Source organism: Sardina pilchardus, chromosome 15, assembly GCF_963854185.1.
Source record: "Sardina pilchardus chromosome 15, fSarPil1.1, whole genome shotgun sequence".
NCBI lineage: Eukaryota > Metazoa > Chordata > Actinopteri > Clupeiformes > Clupeidae > Sardina > Sardina pilchardus.
In genome coordinates, this window is record NC_085008.1 from 2,172,469 (window position 1) to 2,197,468 (window position 25,000).

A 25,000-nucleotide genomic window follows, 5' to 3' on the forward strand; every position below is an offset into this window, starting at 1 on the left:
TCTTTGGGCTTTGTTTACATTTGTGTAGCGTGATTTGTATGTGAAGAACATAAGTCATAAGCCATTCGTGAAATATCTATATTCCAAAAAAAAAAACGAGGAATTGTCTGTCAGGTTAATTTGACTGTTTATTTATTGTTATTATTGTGATGAAGTACAATAGTACGATTGGATGAAGTGAGCCATATCATTGAGATTTTCTCTTTTTTTTAATGTAATGAGCAGGACAAATTGCATGAAATCCAAAGCTATAAGGACCTAATAGAGATTTGAGGATACTGATAGAAATGTTGATATCGCATATTTATTGTTTACATTTAGCCACGTGTTCTCTTTAAGATGTATACATACATAGGACATTTATTTGGCCAAATGTTGACAGAATTGATGCCACATGCCTTGGAGAGGAGCAGAGGGGGAATATTTCCTCCGTTGCTCTCGACACTACCGTGCGAAGTGAAGTCCACTGCTCCTCAACACAAACCACACATGGGGGAAAAACGGGGAATTTGTTAATTTTTTTTTTTTTTTGCGTTTTGTTTGTGTTCTGCGTTTTTGTTCTGTTTTGATTTCCTTTCGTGTTCTGGTTTGGTTGTTCTACTGACGGCCCTGGGGGAACTCCAGGTACCGGTCAAGTGCAGGCGCCAGCCGATTGGTCAGCACTCGCGCCAATCAGCTTTGAGGGCAGAGGTGGTGCGCTGCACTGGAGCGACCCGTAAGCCAGATCCTCTAAGCCATAAAGGACTCTTATGGGTTTATCGTCGTCGTCATTATTATTATTATGCAAAGTGAAGCCAATTGCTGGAGCCAGAGATGCTCACCCTGTGTGCAGCCGGTGTGATGAGCCTCATGTAAGCTTTCTTTTGTAAATATTGTAATTTTCTCCTGTTTAAATATGTTTTGCATACCAATCTGTGCTCTCTTGTGATCTCATTGGAGTCCTGCCCTGTCTGAGGGGGGACACAGGCGGCGTGCCGTGCCTACTATGCCACCCCAAGCTGGCACACTAGTACCCGCCTGCACACCTACTCTACGATCGATCCCAAGCTGGCACACTAGTACCCGCCTGCATGCCATTCATACGTGTCGCATTGTTATTGTGTCTCTGACAATCCTGGCTGGAGTGGTGGCAGAGTGGCATTCTAAAAGGGCGGTCCTTTTGGAGTATGAAAATGCCCTCGTGGTGCCGTGAAGGGAGAGAATGTCTGGCGTGCGTTCGACTCCCCAGTTGAATGCAGATCTGTAATGTGAACGCTCTTGGAGGTGCATTAAATGCAGTTATCGGTTCATACCGATACAATCTAGACTAGGTGACGTAGGCGCCAGTTCAGATTACTTCTGGATGTTTGGTAATGTTAGAACATCTGGACTTTTGTGAATAGTGAACGGTTAAGAACTGTGTTTGCCACTGAGGCGTAATGAAGCTGAGTTCATAATTTTTTGCCATTTCAAAGATCTGGTCCCGTGTCTGGGTCTGCCGTTATTTATTTCCATCAAATGAAGTGTCTGCTAAAGTGAGCCGCGTCGTAGTCTCCATCCAAAGAGAAGTGTGGGATGTCGTCACTAGACAGACGTGGTGTAGTGTGGCGAGAGGCCATCCATTGAGAAAGACTAGAGGTGTATATAGTTAGTTAACCTTACAGAAGTGTAAAATGGCACTCGGCTGGAGCTCTGATGAATGTGGATATGAAGGTGACGGATCTCGCAGGATTAAAATTAATTCTGTAATTAATTAAACATGATTTTACTGACTCCATTCATCTGATGGCTTTTGTGTTTTAAAAGAACACACACATATACACTGACGGACTATCGTACATATTTACCGTCCATAAACCATCTCCAAATATGAACATGTTTGCCATCCTGTGCCAGTTATTTTTACCTGAAACAGGCCACTGGGCCCGACAAACGTGTCTTTCCACTCGGACAAATCGGACCGTCTGCAAGGACACACTCACCTGACCGCAGACAGACGAGCTGACCAACACCTGCGTGGTGTGTGTGTAGAGTGTTTGTGCATGTCATTGTTTGTCCCCAAGCCCTCCTGGCTTTATGTGGAGTCACTCAACCTGAGGGTGAGTGTGTGTGTGTGTGTGTGTCTATATTCAGACTGGATGCATGAGTGTGCTGCTCAGATACAAAAATAAATCTGATTCATCCTGACGACGCCTCCTGTCTCTTACTGTGCTGAGAAAGCACTTGTTTTGAACTAGACTGACTTCTTGTTGTGACTGGACTGATAACAGACTATAGGTGCCTCTCATGCAGCGTTTATACGTCCTCCCTCGCTCCTCGGGCCTCGATCCTCACTGATCTACATAAAGAATGATGGGGGGGGGGGGGGAACAATGGGATAGTCTATCCAGTGTTAGTTATAGGTCAGTGGGAACGCCCCTCGAGGATCGAGGAGACATGTTGAGAGGCACCCAAGATAATAATCCGAAAAGAATCGGAGCACACACACAGGGCCCAGAGAAGAACGTTCTGCGTACGTCTACGACTGTAACCATGAGCTGGTGTGGTAGAGTAGAACATGAAACAGTTCCTGGAACAGAACAGACCCCCCTGACCTAGTGAAGGGACCCTGAGGAACCCTTACATATGCACATACTGGGTCCTGAGGAACCCTTACATATGCACATACTGGGTCCTGAGGAACCCTTACATATGCACATACTGGGTCCTGAGGAACCCTTACATATGCACATACTGGGTCCTGAGGAACCCTTGCATATGCACAAACTGGAGGGGAAATGGATTGCGATCAGACTTCCTGATTATGCGGCTTTCCTCACATTTGTGCAGAAGTGTTAGTGAAAACAAAAACAAAAGTGACAGTACTCGATGACTTTTATTATATGATTTTAAAATAAAAATTAAAATAACATTTTGTCCTTGCAACTTGCAATCACACGGCCACATAGTGGCCCTGTACGCCAAGTTAAATAACACGAGATCCCACTGTTCAGCGATCTGGAACACAAGAACCCTCCCGACACCAACCTCCCCTCCCCCATCCCCCTCCCCCTCCCCCAGTCCCACTCCGATAAATACAGCCAAGTCCTCCCCCCACAGAAACACGTAGGACAAACCACAGACGCAGGAACCGATCGATCCGTGCCTCGTACACACGCCACTCCACTCCACCCACTCGTCCAGCCAGCCAGCAGCGTCTGAGGACGGCTAGCCGGCAGGAAGTCCATCAGAACAGACAGGAAGTCCATCAGAACAGACAGGAAGTCCATCAGAACAGACAGGAAGTCCATCAGAACAGCGCGGGCTCCGGCCCGGGTCCACTCGTGGCTCTAAAAAAATAAACGAATCCACGTAGGAGTCGGGTTCGGTTCTGAGTTCTGCTCTCCCCGGGGCCTGGGCCCGGTCCTGGTTCCTACGGCTTCCTGAGGCGGCGTGTGCTGCTCTTCCTCTGCGGGTGGTGCGGGCAGGGTTGGACTCGGGCGGGCGGGCGGGTGGGCCTGGAGGCGAATCCCGGCACGGAGGAGGGAGAGCGAGTCCGTCTGCGCCAGAGCGCCGCGGTTGGCATGACCGAACCTCACAGAGAGCGGACACGTGCAAACGCGGCCACATCCTTTGAGTCAAATGGCGCTCAAAATACCGCAGGACATACCGGAGACAAGACTCGTTCCTCTTTGATACGCAATCATAAACACTTCGGTCAACAAACAGTTTTCTTTAACCAGTCAACACTAGTCCCATGATGTTCAATGGCAAGTAACTATGAACACAATACAACATTCGTTTGAGACACACACCACTAGGCCGGAACATAACAGTCTGGTTCATGGACATGTTTCAGATGGGTAATGACAAACATGCCAGTACAAAATAAAAACAAATATTTTTTTTTTCTTTTTTTTCCTTTTTTTTCAGTTGGCAAAAAAATTCAATCAATACCATATTGCATGTAAATAGTGTATAAAATTCTTAAAAAATACAGTTCAGATAATTACTTAAGTACTGAAGTCACCACAGCCAAAAGTGCAGAGGTACATAAATACGAACAAGGGGGTCCTCTCTCCTCGGAGCAGCGGCTCGGACGACCGCTGGCCAGTACCCCTTCGACCCCCACCATGACCAGCAAATGACCCCACGCCGGTCAAAGGGCAAAGGTCATGAACTCGGACTTGGAAGTTAAAAGTTCACAAAGCAACAAATAAAGGACAGTACGTCGTTCGGACCCCCCCCCTCCCCCCTTAATTCACTCTCTCACTCACACAAACACACACACACTTGCTCTTACGCTCACACGCTCGCTCTCTCTCTCACACACACACACACACACACACAAACTGCTGTTTGCTCAAACAATGGCAACGTTTTAAAGGAATAAAACTGCTGGCGTCTGTCGGGCAGACGTGACTGGTGCTGACCGTAAGGCAGAGACGTCTTCTGTTTCAGCAGGAGAAGCACTGGACAGTGGACACTCTGCCCCCCCCACCCACCTCACCGCGCGGGGAGGGAGGACATCAGGGGGGTAGGGGGGGGGGGGGCGCCCTCTTCAGGCCAGGCAACACAAATCTTAAAGCTATTAGCATTAGCATCCGAATAAATAGAGAGAGGAGGGGGAGGGGCATCACTTATGAATCTCAGTGCGAGTGGGAGTCTGGAGACTAGAGGGCCTTTAATTCTTCGCAGGGATGGGGGGGGGGGGGGCGGGGGGGGGGCAACTATGACTGCTAGCGCCTCCACACACACACACACACACATACACAGCAATAAGGGATCACCACAGATTCTGAAGCAGACCAGGCTTTTGTTGCCGCGACAAGAGCACATCAGCCTCCAGGATATGACATAGCTGCTAACACTGACAGGTAACCATGCCAACAAGCAGACTAACACCACCCATAACTGGTGAAAGGTAAGGCCTTCATGAGGCACCACCAACACTGATAAACACACACACACTCACAGTAGCAGACCTCAATGGGCCGCACTAGAGACCTCAATGGGCCGCACTAGAGACCTCAATGGGCCACACTAGAGACCTCAGTAGGACACAGTAGAGACCTCAATGGGCCACACTAGAGACCTCAATGGGCCGCACTAGAGACCTCAGTAGGACACAGTAGAGACCTCAATGGGCCACACTAGAGACCTCAGTAGGCCGCACTAGAGACGTCAGTAGGCCGCACTAGAGACGTCAGTAGGCCGCACTTAAGACCTCAGTAGGACACAGTAGAGACCTCAATGGGCCGCACTTGAGTCACAGTAGCAGACCTCAGTCGGCCATATTGGAGACTAGTGGCTCTGAAACATTGTGAACGTCGAGGACCGGCCATCATCTGCCCCCCACCAATCACTGTGTCCCCTCACGACCTCTGAACTACGACCGCTCTCTGACCTGCGACCTCTCACTGACCGCTCCAGTGGCTCTCTGTCTGTCGGGAGCTGAAAGGCACTAACATCTAGCCCTAGAAAAATAAAAGCATACATTCAATTTCTCTCCACGGGTAACAGCATTCCCTAAAATACTTTGAACATATCGGTAGAAAAATAAAAAATGTAAAAAGGTCTTCTGGCCCGTGTTCTACTCTTCCGAATTGGGATGATATGGCTCCTTCAGTCTGCTTGTGGCGCTGGGAAAGGCGTTCAGTCAGTGACCCCCACTCACACACACACACACACACACACACACACACACACACACACACACACACACACATGCCCAGAGTGCAATTGCCCCCCTCACCACAGCCTTAGGGAGGAGGGGGGGCACAGGGTAGCACAAAGGGACCCCCCAGGGATGAAGCAACTTATTATGAGAAGGCATGGAGGTGGATCTGACATGCACATGCACGCACACACACACACACACACATACACACACACACACACACAGCCAACAGAGACAAAGCCACAGCAGCTTGTGCTCGAACCTCTTAAAAACAGCATGAGGTGGCTTCACACGTGCATGCACGTGTTCACGCGCACACACACACACACACACACACACACACACACACTCAAATCTTCCTCATACACAGAGGATGGTGCACTTACAAAGGGGGACAGGGAGTGTGAGTGTTGAGGCTTGAGGATCACAGAGCTTAGTACAGGATAAGTACACCTGTTTGTGTGTGTTTTTGTTTATTTGTGTGTGTGTGTGTGTGTGTGTGTGTGTGTGATGAGAGGGTAGTATTAGAGTTGTTCCTGCCATTTTGGTGGCGTCCACAAGATTCCACAAAAGAGATGGACGTGGCAGTCAACTTAACTTGACCCCCAAACGACCCCCCCACCCCCCAGCGCAGTGCTTTGGCGGGCTGTTGGGAAGAATAGTTGGAATGCCTGCCTGCTCGTCGGGCTCCGGAACCTTCCGCAAGGTTCTCTCTGCTTCTGCCGTCCTCCTTCCTCTCCTCCTCTCCTCTCCACAGTTTTGTGTTCTGTTTGTTCATTTTGCTCTCCCTCGTTCTCTCTCTCTCTCTCCCTCTCTTTCTCTCTCTCCCCTCATCTTCACGCTTCTCCTTCCACACCCCTCTCCGGGCACCTGGGAGTGAAGGAGAGAGAAGCTCGCCCCTGATTGGCCGTCCGTCACGTGGGTGTGGCCTCCAGGTAGCGCTGTAGTTTACGGACAGTCGATTCGTCCAATGAGAAAAGGTCAAAGTCAAAGGTTGTGTTGGTGACGTTGAAGTGGCCCGTCTCCTCGATCAGGTTGACGATCTGCGGAGGGAACAGGCGTCAGATTTATACCGAGCGCTGCCACACAGACACAGACACAGACACAGACACAGACACAGAGACAGAGACAGAGACAGAGACAGAGACAGAGACAGAGACAGAGACAGAGACAGAGACAGAGACAGAGACAGAGACACAGACAGAGACAGAGACACAGACACAGACACAGACACAGACACAGACACAGACACAGACACAGACACAGACACAGACACAGACACAGACACACAGACACACAGACACACAGACACACAGACACACAGACACACAGACACACAGACACACACACACACACACACACACACACACACACACACACACACACACACACACACACACACACACACACACACCAAGCTCTACCAGCAATAGAAGTGAACCTACTAGCACCAGCCAATGAGGAGAAGAGCAACAGATCAACACAACACAATCAAACATGAAAGCACAGAGTACTTTAGGAGTCCCACACACACACACACACACACACACCTGCTGGAGGACGTTGCGTTCCCTCAGGTCCATGAGTCGGCGGTGCAGATCCACCAGCTCCTCAGTGTAGGCCTGGACAGTGGACACACACACACACACAGGGAGGACAGAAGGTCAGTACACACACACACACACACACACACTTTCTTAATAAATAAAACACCACTTCAGAGAGACTGAAGCACCTCTGTGTTGTTTATGGAATGAAACGCGCTGCAAAAATCAACTTCCTGTAGAATGAGAGTGAAGAGGCTCCGCCTACCTTGTCGTACCCCTTCTTGAGGACCTTCTCTGGACGACAGCACGGGTCAGGGCTCTTCCTGCCCGACACCTGCGCGAGAGAGAGAGAGAGAGAGGGAGAGAGAGAGAGAGAGAGAGAGAGAGGGAGAGAGGGAGGGAGAGAGAGAGAGAGAGAGAGAGAGAGAGAGAGAGAGAGAGAGATTAAATGAATGGAGTTGTGGTAGCCTTTGACAAACCTGTTGGCAAATCTGAATTTGCTCCACAAGGTGTGTGTCCTTGTTCATGGAAGAGCTGTGTTTCTGGGGTTGGGAAGCCAAATAGAAGTGTGGATTGTGTGTGTGTGTGTGTGTGTGTGTGTGTGTGTGTGTGTGTGTGTGTGTGGTCACCTTGTTCATGGAGCTGTGTTTCTGGGGCTGGGGCGCCGGGTCCCTGTGTGTGTGTGTGTGTGTGTGTGTGTGTGTGTGTGTGTGTGTGTGTGTGTGTGTGTGTGTGTGTGTGTGTGTATGTGTGTGTGTGTGTGTGTGTGTGTGTGTACCTTGTTCATGGAGCTGTGTTTCTGAGGCTGGGGCGCAGGGTCCCTGTGTGTGTGTGTGTGTGTGTGTGTGTGTGTGTGTGTGTGTGTGTGTGTGTGTGTGTGTGTGTGTACCTTGTTCATGGAGCTGTGTTTCTGAGGCTGGGGCGCAGGGTCCCGGCTGGGTCGGTGCGGTCCGTCACTGCTGTCGCTCTCGCTGTCCATGCTCAGTCTACAAAAGGTCAAAGGTCAGGGATGAATGTCAGCTTAGTCATCGCTAGTCAGTCATTGACGACGACTTAAAAATAGTATTGATTTAGGGAACATTCTTCCAAGGAACAGGAAGTTTGCTTGAGACGTGATGACAGATAGATTTCATCATGCACACGACGGCATCTTGTGCTCCTATTGTGCTGTACAATGGCCACACACTGCTCACATACAAACCAGAATCAATCACCAATACTGCTGATTTAAATAACATCAAAGAAAAATTAATCTATGCAGCTAGCTCACTTCCTCTATGGAGTTCTGCTTTGAAAAGGACTGTCCAGATAACTGTCATTAAAGGAAGGAATAGTTTGGAAATTTGGACATAGGACCTCATTTCCAAGTTAGCAAGTGTGATATTTATCAGTGGACTGGAGACCATTTCCAGCACATTTCATCTAGTCCTTCTGTTGCAGAGCTCGCAGGTGCTAAGCTAGCACAAAGTCAACGATATGTGCTAGTAGCCTGCCACTAAAGCAGTCTTACCCACTCCCATAGTACACCCACGGCAAATCAATTAGAACATCAGACTATCGGTGTATATGTCTGTGTTGATAGGCTAGTTTTGTTTCTAACATTGTTCCATGTCCAAAATTGCAAACCACCCCTTTAAGTGTATGATCACATGACCATTGGTCTATGCGCTGACCAATCAGACTGGAGCAAGGATTTGCGCACTTCAATGAAAAGACCAGCCCAGTCATTAGCAACGACAGCATGTGCTAAAGGAAGTGCTCAACACACACACACACACACACACACACACACACACACACAAACGTACACACGTACACAGGCACACACGCACACACACACCTGTCGCGGGTGGCTGGGTTGTTCTTCACAGGCGTCTCCTCCTCAGAGCTGCTGTCGTCGTCATCAGACTCCTCCGACTGCAGGTCCTCCACCATGGAGCGCAGAGGACCTAGGAGAGGACTACGGGTGTTAGCCAGCATAGCCTCACACACACTCTAAAGCATCCAGATAGCACTCACTACGGATCTTCACTCACACCAAACAATACAAATCTATTAAATTAAAAATGATGTTGCGCCAGATAGCCGATAAAATGACACATTTCTAAACCAACCCAAATTAATGTCGGCCTGTGGTAAAACAACTTGCCTAATGTGCATCTATTGTTTTCCCTTTGACACACACAGGAGCCTCAAAAACTGCATCAACCGTTTGTGCTCGTTGATGTGCTTGTGTCAGATGTGTGTTTGTAAACTGTCACTCTGAGCTATGAGCACGCGCTGGTTCTTTGAAACCACTCAGATGTTCACGCTGATGGAATCGTTGTTCATTTAGAGCGCACACTGACATAGAAGACACAGAGCGTGGCGTCAGTCAAACTGAAAACAATGGCAGATGATGTTTTAGATACACAAACAGATAGATAGATAGATAGATAGATAGATAGATAGATAGAGAGAGAGAGAGAGAGACAGAAAGATAGATAGATAGATAGAGATAGAGAGACAAAGAGAGAGAGAGAGAGATAGAGATAGAGAAAGAGATAGAGATAAATAGATAGTTCAAATTCTCAGATTGTTCCATGTTGGTTTGATAGTTTCGAGTTTTAGAGAGAGTGTGTGGTCTAATCTGAATGATAGTTCAAAAAGTTTAAGTTCTTCCGATCTCCCTGCTGTAAGACACACCTGACACAAAACCATAAACCACACACACACACACACACACATTCACACTCACCTTGGCCTTGTTTCTGCAGGGGCTCAAAGTCTGAGTCAGAGCTGGAGTCGGAGCTGGAACTGGAGTTGGAGGGACTGGAGGGAGCCGACTGCTGCTTAAAAGACACACACACACAGACACACACAAACACACACAGACACACACAAACACACACAGACACACACAAACACACACAGACACACACAGACACACACAGACACACACAAACACACACAGACACACACAGACACACACACACAAACACACACAAACACACACAGACACAAACACACACAGACACACACAGACACACACAGACACACACAGACACACACAGACACACACAGACACACACAGACACACACACACAAACACACACACACAGGCACACACACACGCACGCACACACAGTTCAGTCAGTGCGGGTGCGGAAGCTCATCTCTCGCTCCACTGCTGCCTGAGACAGGCCTGCGGTGACAGTGGAGCCCTCTGCTCTGAACACACACACACACACACACACACACACACACACACACACACACACACACACACACACACACACACACACACCGCAGAGAAGACTAGAGAGGCGCTACTGGAGGCTATTAATATCTGAACAGTGAGTGTGAGTGTGAGTGTGTGAGTGTGTGTAGCTGTTCACAAGTGACACCTCCTCCAAAGAGGAGCACAAGCCTGCTCAGTGCACCGTTACTACGCAAGTCTCCGTATGGTCACCAGTGCAATCACATTGCACTGCCTTATAATGAACATCACACACACACACACACACGGTCACCAGTGAGCATTAAGCTCATAGCAATCACATTGCACTGCCTTATAATGAACATCACACACACACACACACACGGTCACCAGTGAGCATTAAGCTCATAGCAATCACATTGCACTGCCTTATAATGAACATCACACACACACACACACACACACACACGGTCACCAGTGAGCATTAAGCTCATAGCAATCACATTGCACTGCCTTATAATGAACATCACACACACACACACACACACACACACACGGTCACCAGTGAGCATTAAGCTCATAGCAATCACTCTGCACTGCCTTATAATGTACATCATTCACTTCATATTGCACATTACAACAAAATGCCAACTAATATCCACATGGAGACACACACACACACACACACTAAAATATACTCTTCCAGCCAAACACACACACACACACACACACACACAAACACCCACAAACCTCAGACTTGGACGATGCCTCATCCTCCGAGTTGGAGTCGTCGGATTCCGGAATCTTCTTGGGCTCCTTGGTCTCGGGCGTGTCGGTCTTGTTCTTGGGCCAGCGGCCCTTCTCCTTGGGCGGCTTCTTCTCCGTGTACGAGGGCGGGGCTATGGAGGAGGAGGAGACGCGGGGGGAGGTGCTCGTGAACCCGCCCGCGCCACCGCCACCGGACCCCTTGGGCTCGGAGCCTGACCCGCCCTTCTTGGGCTTCTTGACGCTGGGTTTGGGCGACTCCACGGCCGACGGACGTTTGCTGGGCGCCTTGGCGTCGGGCGGGAGGCCTCCCCCCCCGCCCCCCCCGGCCCCGGGGCCTCCGCCCCCACCTTTGGGAGACATGCCCTCCAGCTTGGCCTCCTTCAGCGTCAGCTTGGGCTCCTTGAAGGCGGCCTTGGGCAGGACCTTGTCGTCCTTGGTCTTCATCTCGGGCTTCTTGGACGAGGTGGTGGAGGAGGAGGAGGAGGAGGACGGAGGCTCGCGGGAGCTCTTGCTGCTGCCGCTCATCCCGCCGTCGCGCTCTCCTCCGTCGCCCTTGGAGACGGCCTTGCTCTCCGAGTCCTTGCGCTGGCGTTCCCGATGCTCCTTGGTCACTTTGTGGGGCTTGGGCCCTTTGCTCCCACTGCTGCCCTCCTTACTGGGGTCCTGCAGGGAACAACCACACACATCAGAACTGACCTCACCAACAACCACACACATCAGAACTGACCTCACCAACAACCAGACACACCAGAACGCTAAACTGACCTATCAACAACCAGACATGTCAGAACGCTAAACTGACCTCACCAACAACCAGACATGTCAGAACGCTAAACTGACCACACCAACAACCAGACATGTCAGAACGCTAAACTGACGTCACCAACAACCACACACACCAGAACGCTAAACTGACCTCATCAACAACCACACACAATCAGACTGTTCTATTGATCTCACCAACAACCAAACAGATACGTTTACTCTATTTCCCCCTTTACAACTCTATTGCCTCACAATATACAACAAACAAAAACAGGGCCTAGGCACACAAGAAACAACTTCTCACTGCAAACAAACTACTTCTTACTACAAACAAATAATTTGTTACTGAAAAAAACATCTTACTTTAAATAAACAACTTCTCACCTACAGTACAACAACTTCAGACATCTAACTCAACAACAACACTCACTTCTAACGAACTGACAAACTGACAACTTCTTACTTCAAACAAACAACTTCTCTCTTCTGAGAACAACGTCTAATGAACACATCAGACAAACAGGACTTCCCTGGTGCAGGTAGACACACTACTGTAACTCTAAACACCCAAGAATACCTTACTGTTCAACAAAGGCTCGTAAACAATCGGACTGCCCCATGTAACACTATTGTAAGCAGTACAATCTTTCATCACAACCTACACTTATCATTACACAACCTAGAGGGGTTTTGCAAGCAGTCCCTCTGCCTTTCAGTTACTTAGAGCAGTGTGCTCATCGCTTTGTATATTATACATGAGCTATTGCTTTTAAGGCCCAACTCACACCAGAGATCCACCACGAGGCGTTGTAGAAGGAGTTGCAGCAGTATGAACTAAATGGTGCATGTTGCTGCAAGCCGTCGCAAAGCATTCAACATGTTTATAGTCACAGATGCAAGGTTTTAGAACGCTACAACTCATCTCGTCGCAAATCTTTGGTCTGAACCCCCTTTAACACTGAAAGCTCAGGCTAATTAGGCTAGTCAGGCTAGTCAGCTAGCTGGCAACAGAGAGACGCAGGGTGCGTTTCATGCAGCGTTTATACGTCCTCCCTCGCTCCTCGATGCCTCGATCCTCACTGATCTACATAAAGAATGATGGGGGGGGGACAATGGGATAGTCTATCCAGTGTTAGTTATAGATCAGTGGGAACACCCCTCGAGGATCGAGCATTGAGGATCGAGGAGGCATAATGAGAGGCACCCGCAGACACAGCTTCCATCCTGGTCTCCTTACGTCTGGGGAACCACTATCTGGCATCACTGGACAGAGCTGAGCTTTGTTCACATTTGTTAAGATTATTTTTTTTTTTCCCTGAGCAAAATTCTGAGTTACAACTATCTTGAGTTACTGCAACAGGATGCGTGTTTCTGCTCAGCTGTTCTTGTGTACGCGCGTCCAGTGGGAGCGCTCCGGTTACCGCCCGCAGTAGAGGGCTATTGTGTCCGACTCAGCTGGCTGGACTTGTGCAAGCTTCGCCGCTTTTGAAATTCGATCTGAAAAGTGGCTGATAGTGAATCTGTCTCTAATCAAAACAAATATTTTATTTCAGGTTTTTAAGTTGAGAGGAACAACGCCTGGCCTCCAGCATCCCACATCTGGACATCTCCCAGAGATGCTGCACTCCATTCCACACGCAACACATCTGGACATCTCCCAGAGATGCTGCACTCCACTCCACACGCAACACATCTGGACATCTCCCAGAGATGCTGCACTCCACTCCACTCCACACGCAACACATCTGGACATCTCCCAGAGATGCTGCACTCCACTCCACACGCAGCACATCTGGACATCTCCCAGAGATGCTGCACTCCACTCCACACACAGCACAACAGCAGAGTAGAGCCACCAGAGCTCCTCTAGCGCCGCATCATGTTAGCATCTCATACATGTACAGGGGAGCTACACCAGGCACAGAACTGACGCGCGCATCATGTTAGCATCTCATACTGTACATGTACAGGGGAGCTACACCAGGCACGCAACTGACACGCGCATCATGTTAGCATCTCATACATGTACAGGGGAGCTACACCAGGCACAGAACTGAGGCGCGCATCATGTTAGCATCTCATACATGTACAGGGGAGCTACAACAGGCACAGAACTGAGGCGCGCATCATGTTAGCATCTCATACATGTACAGGGGAGCTACACCAGGCACAGAACTGAGGCGCGCATCATGTTAGCATCTCATACATGTACAGGGGAGCTACACCAGGCACGGAACTGACACGCGCATCATGTTAGCATCTCATACATGTACAGGGGAGCTACACCAGGCACAGAACTGAGGCGCGCATCATGTTAGCATCTCATACATGTACAGGGGAGCTACAACAGGCACAGAACTGAGGCGCGCATCATGTTAGCATCTCATACATGTACAGGGGAGCTACACCAGGCACGGAACTGACGCACGCCCCATTTTAGAAGACTGGTCTATTTCTTTAGAATGTACACGCCGCTATCACGTCTGGTGTAGCTGCTTCCATTGGTTATAGTGGAAGCTACCTGTTGCAGCAGACGCGTCGCGAACGGAACGCTTCAGTCACACACCTGCTGTAGCTCCCCTGTTACTGTATTTACAGAGAGAGATGGGATGGTGAAGCCATCAGAGCTCTACTAACGGCGCATCACTTGATACATTATTCACATTTACATTAGATACAGCATTTACATCCTGAGTGTCATTTACGTCCTAAGCTGCCGTGAGGCGGGAGCAGAGATGAGCCTGAGGGGCTTCCGTACTGACCTTTGACCCGTGAGTCTTGATCTTCTTGGGGTCAGAGAAGGCGGAGAGGGGGATTGTGGGAAGCATGGGGTAGTCTGGACTGGGCCTGGACACGGCCTCTGCCCCCTCCGGAACCACCTGCATCTGCACACGCCACCGAGGACACACACACACACACACGTTACACAGGAGGAAACACACTTCGGACACACACAGACGTTACACAGGAGGAAACACACTTCGGACACACACACATGCGCACACACCTGTTACACAGGAGGGAACCTCACACAGGAAGACTCACACGCATTCACACACACACGTCACACAGGAAGACTCTCTCACAAACTCTCACACTCATGTCCAGTGCCCCCACCCCCCCCCCCCCCCCCGGTCTCCGCTCACCCCTCCAGCCTTGATGAGCTTGCGGCGGAATTCACTGGTGGGGTTATTGAAGGTCAGCTTTTCACAGCGCAGGTGATTGACAGGTGGGTTGCCCTCCAGGTTCAGGAAGAGGTCATAGTTGAAGCAGACCTTCTTTGGCTCTTCCTGTGAGAGGACAGACTGTCAGTGAAGCAACTGGGAGACAATAGTATATGCACATGACATGCTATACCACTCAATACCACACCAGCAACCACAACTGAGGGCCAACAGTATATGCACATGACATGTTATACCACTCAATACCACACCAGCAACCACAACTGAGGGCCAACAGTATATGCACATGACATGCTATACCACTCAATACCACACCAGCAAACACAACTGGGGGCCAATGGTACATACAAGTGTGTGTTGATGTGTTTGTGGATGGAACACAGGTGACGTCGTAACTCTGGTGTATTGGTGTGTGTGTGTGTGTGTGTGTGTGTGTGTGTGTGTGTGTGTGTGTGTGGTGGGGGCACAGTTTAAGTCACAGATCAGGTGTGTGTTGATGCGTTTATGGAGGGAGTCCAGGTGACGTCGTAACTCGCGCGTGTGTTGATGTGTGTAGAAGGAATACAGGTGACGTCGTAACTCAAGGTGTGTGGTGTGTGTTGTGTGAGTGTGTGGAGGAGGTACAGGTGATGTAACTCAAGTGTGTGTTGATGTGTGTGTGAAAGGAACGCAGGTGACGTCGTAACTCACGGTGTGTGTCTGTGTGTCTGTGTGTGTGTGTGTGTGTGTGTGTGTGTGTGTGTATGTGTGTGGAGGGGGCACTGACCTTGTTCTTGAAGTAAACTTCTATGGGCATGAGGAACCCTGCGTAGCCGGACTCCTCCACCTTATAGGGCGGCTCCTTACACACTGCAAACACACACACACACAACATTTAGCATCATGCTGCTCATCGCTACCGTGGATTTAGCATCGCAACACACACCCCCAGACAGGCAGACGTGGCCTTAGATTTTATATGAGAGTACACAACTGGTTGCTTTCACAAAAAGGAGGTAAAAGATTTCTCTTTGTACATGTAGCAACAATACACATGTCACAGACATCAGTGAGTAACCCTTCGGTACACGGCACAAAATGGCTCATAACAACAAGTGCCACTGCAGGCGGTGCGCTCTGCCTCACCTCGATTGGGTCATAATAACGAGCTCTGCCTCACCTCGTTTGGGTCAAAATAACCCTTATTTGGGTCATAATAACGAGCTCTGCCTCACCTCGTTTGGGTCATAATAACGAGCTCTGGCTCACCTCGTTTGGGTCATAATAACGAGCTCTGGCTCACCTCGATTGGGTCATAATAACCCTCGTTTGGGTCATAATAACGAGCTCTGCCTCACCTCGTTTGGGTCATAATAAGCCTCGTTTGGGTCATAATAACGAGCTCTGCCTCACCTCGTTTGGGTCATAATAACCCTCGTTTGGGTCATAATAACCCTCGTTTGGGTCATAATAACGAGCTCTGCCTCACCTCGTTTGGGTCATAATACTGTAGGTCATAATAACCCTCGTTTGGGTCATAATAACGAGCTCTGCCTCACCTCGTTTGGGTCATAATAACCCTTGTTTGGGTCAGCTCTGGCTCACCTCGATTGGGTCATAATAACCCTCGTTTGGGTCATAATAACGAGCTCTGGCTCACCTCGTTTGGGTTTGGGGAAACTCTCGTGCAGCCGGAAGACGACCTTCTCCACGAAGTGCTGGATGTCCCCTGTCTCTGGTCCGCGCACAAACACCATCCAGTCGTGTGTGAAGCCCTCCGACGTCACCTTCTTACGCAGCTGCGCCCGATGACCCAACTCCAGCTTCACCTGGACCGTACACTGGACACAGGGAAGATCACATGATGGGTTAACACGCACACACACACACACACACACGTCCAGCTCCAGCTCCAGATCCACCTGGACCGTACACTGGACACAACGAAGATCACATGACGGGTTAACACACACACACACACACACACACGTCCAGCTCCAGCTCCAGATCCACCTGGACCGTACACTGGACACAGCGAAGAGGCAGACCACATGATGGATTAAGGGACCACACACACACACAGCTCCAGCTTCACCTACACACAGGAAGGAGACAGACCACATGGGGTAAGGGATACCCTCCCTGACACACACACACACACACACACACACACACACACACACACACACACACACACACACACACACACACACACACACACACACACACACACACACACACACACACACACACACACACACACACACACACACACACACACACACACACACACACACACACACACACACACACACACACTATGACTGAAGAGGCCTCAGAAATGACACTCGTGTTGTGTTCTACAGAGTTGTGCTGTACTGATTGCCTGTGTAGTGCTATGAATCCATCCCAAGGTGCTACATCACACAGGCCAGTTGAAAAATGGAAACAAGACATTCCTGGAGGTCATGCACTTGTAACTATGCGGACTTCATCTAACTGCTAGTAGTTGTGTGGCCTCTTCATTAATTGCTGTAAGATCTGATTAATTACAGAGGCAGCAGAAAGGCAAGTGCAGTAGTAACCTTTAAGTCCTGCACACGTGAGAAACGCTTGCTCTTTTGTCTTCGGTCTGCTAACAGGAAGCGGGCGTGAATACCAACTACACTTTGGGTAAATAATTAAACTTCCTGCAGCGCTTGATCATTCTTCCAATAACCTCATAGCCACCTACTGCTCCCAGAAACTACACACACTCTCCATGGATCAGTAAATAGAAACTCTGATAGAAACATTTTCACCCCTCTACCCCCCATCATAACAAAATCCGGAAAGTTCATTGCGCTGATTCATCGACATGGCTGTCAATCATTATATCCCACATAGCGCAGTCTAATAGGTGAAGACTGAACAAGAAAGCCGGGGCGTATGATATTGGTCAGTACTTTGACACATTTGAATTTCCAGCAGAAGCTGCTCTCTGCAGCATTAGCGTTGCTAAACATTGAGTACTCATCACAAAGCCACGCTCAGGCTAACCTGACACCAGGCCGTAATGTGATCTCTCATGCACCAGGCCTCAGTGCTATTACAAATCTGTTACACTGCCATACCGTGTTCACCTGAGTGACACACCACGCAGGATCTTTCTGTCGTGCACCTTTCGTAACGGTGTTATTACAAATCGCTTTGGCTGGGACTTGGCAGGCAGCGGAGAGAGCAGCAGCCTCCATCCCGTCGTGTCTGCGGCTTCAGACCGACACCTGAGAGGAGACGGACGGCTCTGGTACCGGACCGGACCAGACCGGACCGGACCAGACCGGACCAGACCAGACCAGACCAGACCAGACCAGACCAGACCAGACCAGAGCAGACCAGAGCAGACCAGAGCAGAGCAGACCAGACCAGACCAGACCGGACCAGACCAGACCAGACCAGACCAGACCAGACCAGACCAGAGCAGACCAGAGCAGACCAGAGCAGACCAGACCAGAGCAGACCAGAGCAGACCAGACCAGAGCAGACCAGACCAGAGCAGACCGGACCAGAGCAGACCAGACGCCACGCACTTCCTGCTCTGGCTGCCACTTAAAGGACAGCATGGGGTTTGCGATGCCCTCCTCCTGGAACGCCAGGCTGGCCAATGGCAGAGTGGCGACGGGCACGGAGAGGGAGCGGGAGCGGGACTGGGGGCGAGCAGGGATGAGCCTCTCTGGCACACACACACACATGCTGGCGGGCACGTCTGGCGCCGTGCCAACGGTAATGCCATTTGCCTCCAGACACAAGTCATCACACTCTGGCGCTAACACCGTCGCCATGCCAGGCAGGGACACACACACACAAGCAGGCAGGCGGGGGCCTTGCAAACACACAGGCAGGCGGGCAGGGACGGCCAGACACACACACACACACACATACACACAGACAGACAGACAGACAGACAGACAGACAGACAGGTGGGGGCCGTGCAACACAACACAAAACAAGTCAAGATCAGGCCAGTCTGAAATAACAGACAGCGGCACTGCCAAGGGCTACGCTGAAACACCCGAGACTCCCTGTCCCTCTAGGACAAGTATGGCACTATGCAGACAGCTACATCAAGGCTGTCCCGACGAACAAGGGCTACGCTGAAACACCCGAGACTCCCTGTCCCTCTAGGACAATATAGCACTATGCAGACAGCGAAATCAAGGCTGTCCCGATGACAAACAGCCTACAGCCTGCACCAAACCACTCACTGATCAGCACCCCGAGATCCTGACAAGAGAAAGCTGCTGCAGCTGGGATACCGTTCTCTTAAACAGGCCTACACACCTCTACTGTTGCTCTCTTTGGATGCAGTCGACGGCGGAGAGGAGAGAGACAAACTGTCACACACACACACACACACCTTTAGAAAGGCTGTCAATCAGGGCTCTTCAGGCATAGTTACAGTGTTAAGAGTCTTACAGCTTTCATCTATGCCGTTCAGAGCTGAGTGCACTACAATAGCCATAACTGCTGTCCAGAGGAGGCCGGAGGCTGTCCAGCTTTCATTGAGATGTGTGTGTGTGTGTGTGTGTGTGTGTGTTTGCAACTGTAGCACCACTATGTACACACACATGACCAATGAGAAGCCTGCAGCAGCAGCACACTGGGTGGTCATGCCATCGCAGCTGTGGTGAAAACCACAACACACACATTTCAAGAGTACTGGTAGGTACAGATTCCAGAAATGTCGGCGCCTCTTAAATAACTGCACAGCACAGCTCTTTGAAAAAAGGGGGGGGTGAGGGGTGGCAGGTAGCAAAGTAATAACTTAAAGAGGGTCAGCAAAAATCCTTTTGGGGTGGGAGGGGCAAAGGTATTACTTGTAGGATATTTAGACAAAACTGTGCAACGCTATCAGTCCATGGAAAGATAGGTGTTGAGTGAACTCTTGTTGGAAGAGGAAGGTGGGAAGGCAGCATCTTGCGTATGTTCGTGGACAGGCCTGTCCTGCACAAAGCTAACTCGCTAACAGAGGGCAGCCAAGGAAGAAATTCCAAAGGACCGCTACCTCCGCGGGCCGACACGTCGGAATGCAAGAACCTTACGACGTTCACCTAAATATTTTTCATTACCCTATATAGCCAACATGTATAGATATATGTTTTCAGACCTGGATGAAAATTCTAGGTGACAACAGTACACATTCACATTGGAGTGGGTCTGCCTCTCACGTTCAAAAGTTTGGAAGCTAATTGTTACTCGTGTTAGCTAACTATCCCCGACTTCTGCAGATTTTTGTGCCACCTATATAGAAGTTCTTTATTTAACTTATTCAATCGCGTCTAGGAACTTCACATGGTCTCAAAACAAGGTATTTAAAAATCATACACACCAACCTACATCTTCTACATTGCAAATTTGAATATAAAAACTTGGTAAAAACTTAGTAATAGCAACTCTAGCCACTATAGCTTGCTAACCTGCTTGGGCTGGGAGACATCTTTGAAAGAACACACAGCTAACGTTAGCTAACGTTACCACAATCTTTGACTTGACAATTGCATCTAGACTGGCGCCTTCACCAACTGATTAAATGTCATATCGCAAGCTTGGTGCATAGAGTAGAATAGCACAACGCACAGATGTGACTGAAATGTTTTGTAGATTGCATATAAATGGGATTCCCGCTTGATGATCCCATTCCTAGCGTCTGCACGGAACACCCCTCCCTCCTCCCAGACGTGGAAAGCAAAGCCCACCACCGGCGCCTTAGCAGCCTATCCATGCAGCCTGAGAGGGCCATGCAACCAAGGGGGCTAGCATGCTAACTGTGTTAGCTTGACATAACTCTCCCGTTTCCTTGGTTTGCCAGCCACCGGCCATGTAAACCTTTGACAGGCAGTGGCTGACTGGCCATTTCAAATTTGAGAGGTCACAGTGAAGCGCCAAGCTCAGTTTTCCTTGAGGGTGCAGCCTACAAAGCTCGGCAGGTACAGCTAGGTTAGCTTGCCATTGGAGTACAGAGAGCCGGCTAGCAAGTGGAAACAATCCTGCACATTCCCACCAGGAAAATACCGATATAGCTGGGCTAGCAGCGCTATGATAGGCTAACAAGGATGGCTTGAGAGATGTGTGTCCGATTAGCTTTTTTTCTCGCAGCAAGCTAGCTAACAGCCAACTATTCATTCTAGTGCTAGCAGTCGATTTCTAGGATCTCATCAGAAGTTGAGAAACGTTAAAAGCTTGGGGGACAAAAGCGGGGCTTTACCTGGTTCTCCATTATTCTTGGGCCGTGTGTTGTTCTGTTTATTTACAGCAGCGATTTGTGAGGTTGTTCCCGACTCCTCATTGTGTGTCAATTTCAGCCAAACACCGGAAGCCAGACGGCTTCCCTCCCCTTCGAGACTCCTGGCATGCAACCAAAAGAGAAAGCCTTTGTATCCAATCAAGTGGCTCAGAGGTTAAGCCTTTTGCTTTTGAACCAACTGCAATAGTTATCGGGCGGGACTTCCCACAGGCAACAATCTGCCAAGAATATGTGATTGAATTAGAGGTGTGTAGCTCACATAATGCAGGATGTCCTGCGTGTGGGCTCTCTGTGATTGAATAACTTGGTAGCAAATTGCCTTCTAGAACGGACACGAAAAGAACACAACAAATCCGTTTGGAAACTATCACCAAGCACAGGCCTATTTATTCAGTCAGTTAGTGGTAACATAACTTTCTCAAAAATACCTAGTGACATGAACTATTGATAATCAAATTTCAGCCATGGTATCCATATTAAGCCAGTTATCTTATCATTGATCTACAATTACTGTCTAATTTCGTCTAAAGAAGGATCACTCCATCTGCAAACTTGACAAATCTTTCAGCAGGAGAAATGTAGGTCTAATACTCTTACAGCATACTGTTCATGCCATGCATATTTCTCAGGTCATTCCCAAATAAGTCTAAATAAACTAGGCTGTTTTGTTATTTAATTTGCCACAAAATACCTGTCTACCTTGTTCTTTTATAAATCAGATCGTTGTTGTCCATCTACAGATTCTCTGTCAATGTCTTCCTATTGATGGTGCTTATAGGTTATTATTGTACAATCTGCTCCCAAAAACATTGGGACGTTGCATAAAATGTACTGTAGCCTACATATAAACAGAATGTTATTATTATTAGTAAACACATATTTAGATGGGAATAGAACATACATATCATATCAACTGTTGAAACAAGTGATTTGATAAATGTGATGCCGGCAACACATCTCACAAAAGTTGGGACTGGGGCAACAAAAGGCTAGAAAAGTTGTGCAATGTTATAAAAAAATAAATAATAATAATAATAATATAAAAAAATAATAATATTTAAAAAACAAGGAACATTTCATAACTAACTAGAAAAGCACTCCGAGACCGCCTCCCGCATCCAGACGAGGATGCAGATCGCTCCCAACATTTCCTTCCTTGGGTCATTTCAGAGCTTTCCTGAAAATGTCATCGAAATTCATCCATAACTTTTTGAGTTATCTTGCTAACAAACAGACTGACAAACAAACAACAAACCCTGATGAAAACATAACCTTCTTGGCGAAGGTAATAATTTAGGTGACTTACTGGCACCATGATTAAGGTGACTGGCACCGTGATTAAGGTGACTTGCACTGCACTGGGTAAATAAAAAAAGAGCTTCCCAGAGAGGCCTTCAACACTCTGTGGGGGCATATAATGCAATAATACAAGAAAGGTGCCCCTCAACATAAAATTGCAAATACTTTGGGGATTTTATCATCTACAGTACATAATGGCATTAAAATATTCAGAAAATCCACAGAAATACTTGTGTGCAAGAGACATGGCTGAAAAAACAGTATTGGATGGCCATCTTCTGTGGTGGGAATCATCACATGGACTTAGGAAAACATCCAATAACCATGAACTATGAACACAGTTTGACAAAATTGAACCATCTTTCGATTTGCTGCCGGTGATTAACGGTTGAGCTTGCGAGTAGCCTAAGCCTCAACTTACAGTACAGTAGGTATAAATGTCAGTGATTCACATTTTGATTGGTGTGTTGTGGTTGAAGAATTGAGGGAGGAACACAGACAGAAAAGTAGCTTCTTCAACATGCAACTGTTAATTACCTGGTAATACCACAAAATCTGGCTTATAAATGATGAAATAGATCCTGGAGTAGGTAAACCTGAGACATCTGCTTCACTAAACCCCCCCTGCTGGCCATAAAATGAAAATCAGTTCTGTGAGGATGACAGCCATAGAACACCCAAGATATATATCTGAACAACTATTATTTTGTCTATAAATTGAACATTTTCACTACTTCCATATTTTCAAAGGATAGAATTATAATGTGTTAAAGAAACCAGCTAATCTTGACATTGGAACATACTCTGGCAAGGGAGGTGAGCTACACTACACTACAGCAAATATCCTTACATTTTTCAACCGTCTCAGACTACAGTAGGATACCGATTCTAATTCCAATGTGATTCTAATTCCAAGCTCCTCTCAGTTTTCAAGTTCTGTTCTGTGTTTGATGTTCTTCCACAGCTTCAGGAGCTATGAACAACCCTAGCCAATCAACACAGATGCCTCTGGAGCCACGAACAACCTCAGTAAATCAACACAAACGCAATGAAATTGGATTGGATTGGCTGTTCAGCTCAAAACCAAAGATTTTCAAACTGAAATGCAGCAAACATGTTATGGCCTTAATACCTAGAAAACAGGAATGTGTGTGTGTGTGTGTGTGTGTGTGTGTGTATGTGTGAGTATCATCAGCTGTGCCAGAATGGGGTGAGGAGACCTGGGTCTTCTGGTTGGCCCTCTTTTGTCGTAAAGCCTGGAATGGAGTTTGGCACCTTTTAATCTGGCAAACAGATGTCTACTCCAGACATGGCTGTCTTGTTACACCCAGACAGAAAAAAGGCCTCTAAAACCACTCAGACAAAATTCCAAACACCAGGTATTTGACAGCCAGAGAGTATATTGCATTTTTAGAATATCTTTAAAAACCTTCGGGAGTCAAAGTATTGGCTGGTGTTAATATGGTATCATTTTTTCTAATGCAAACGTTTACTTCTCTGAGAGGTCTGACTAGGTGTCAGCTACAGTACCAAAACCGTCCAGAAGAGGGCGTCGTATACCACAAGACTGGACAGTTTGTCACATCAGGGGCACACTGGTGCTGCATGTTAAGAAAAGCAAGCGATAGAGCCCCGTAGTTCACATTTTATTGAGACGAAGTGCTGCATACAGTATTTCAGTTGAGGACTGTTATGTTCAAACAGTGCACACATTTTCACACACCATATTTGTTCACTGTAAAAGTCTTGCAGTCGAGAGTGAAAGTATTGCATCAACAGTTCAGGGTGCTGAATAGGAGGTCAGTAGTGTCATGATGATGAGAGCATCGTTGTGCTTTTAGACTGATTCATCTCTCAAGCTTAAAGCACAGAACCAGTCTTTAAACAGTACTCACCAGCACAATATACCAGAGCGAGGAAGTCATCTGCTCACTGTAAACATCATATTTTCCAAACAAACATCAACATGAACACACATACAGTTAAAATGTAGAAAGGTTGTTAGTTAACGTTACGTTAAACATGTTTGTATCTATAGAAAACACTTTAAATTACCTTAAAAAAACATGTTTGTCATCATGTTGCCATTTCTTGTGCCAGAGACACAGACACACACACACACACACAGACACACACACACACACACACACACACACACACACACACACACACACACACACCTGGACTTGGACTCAAGTCCAACTCGAGGCCTAATTTTTCGGACTCATGACTTGACTTGAACTTGAGCACAATGTCTTGCACCTGGACTAGAACACTGGCTGCATTTGGAATCACATTGGTTTTGTTGTTGTTTTCCTTCTTTGTATTAGGCCATGA

The 25,000-nt window shown here is 48.2% G+C and overlaps 2 protein-coding genes across 5 annotated transcripts in view; one reads left to right on the forward strand and one right to left on the reverse strand.

Annotated features, from left to right (window-relative positions):
• The window catches only part of acsbg2 (acyl-CoA synthetase bubblegum family member 2), a 30,805-nt gene extending 28,639 nt beyond the window's left edge, over nucleotides 1-2,166 (forward strand). For all 3 annotated transcript variants that reach the window (XM_062555578.1, XM_062555577.1, XM_062555579.1), the window contains one exon: nucleotides 1-2,166. This exon is cut by the window's left edge and continues 392 nt beyond it. The gene's annotated coding sequence lies outside the window, so the exon portion shown is untranslated.
• Nucleotides 2,167-6,279: 4,113 nt separating this feature from the next.
• On the reverse strand, nucleotides 6,280-21,442 carry mllt1a (MLLT1 super elongation complex subunit a). 2 transcript variants are annotated; one of them, XM_062555581.1, is made up of 12 exons: nucleotides 21,326-21,442; nucleotides 16,742-16,922; nucleotides 15,869-15,951; nucleotides 15,064-15,207; nucleotides 14,680-14,802; nucleotides 11,135-11,815; nucleotides 9,923-10,013; nucleotides 9,026-9,134; nucleotides 8,075-8,171; nucleotides 7,451-7,519; nucleotides 7,189-7,260; nucleotides 6,280-6,681 (listed from the first exon to the last, which is right to left on the reverse strand). In XM_062555581.1, exons 1-12 carry the CDS (start codon nucleotides 21,335-21,337, stop codon nucleotides 6,553-6,555), a joined length of 1,791 nt encoding a protein of 596 aa, XP_062411565.1. In that variant the 5' UTR covers nucleotides 21,338-21,442; the 3' UTR covers nucleotides 6,280-6,552. The 2 variants fall into 2 exon arrangements, with proteins under 2 accessions (XP_062411565.1, XP_062411564.1); XM_062555580.1 differs by having other exon boundaries at nucleotides 9,923-10,016.
• Nucleotides 21,443-25,000: the final 3,558 nt, after the last annotated feature.

Bases quoted from the DNA above. Each gene is read 5' to 3' on its own strand.
- mllt1a (XM_062555580.1), bottom strand. The intron at 14,803-15,063 runs GTGAGCGGAGAC...TGGCGTGTGCAG, and splicing joins AGCTCATCAAGGCTGGAGGG to ATGCAGGTGGTTCCGGAGGG. The intron at 9,135-9,922 runs GTGAGTGTGAAT...GTCCTCTCCTAG, and splicing joins CCTGCAGAAACAAGGCCAAG to GTCCTCTGCGCTCCATGGTG.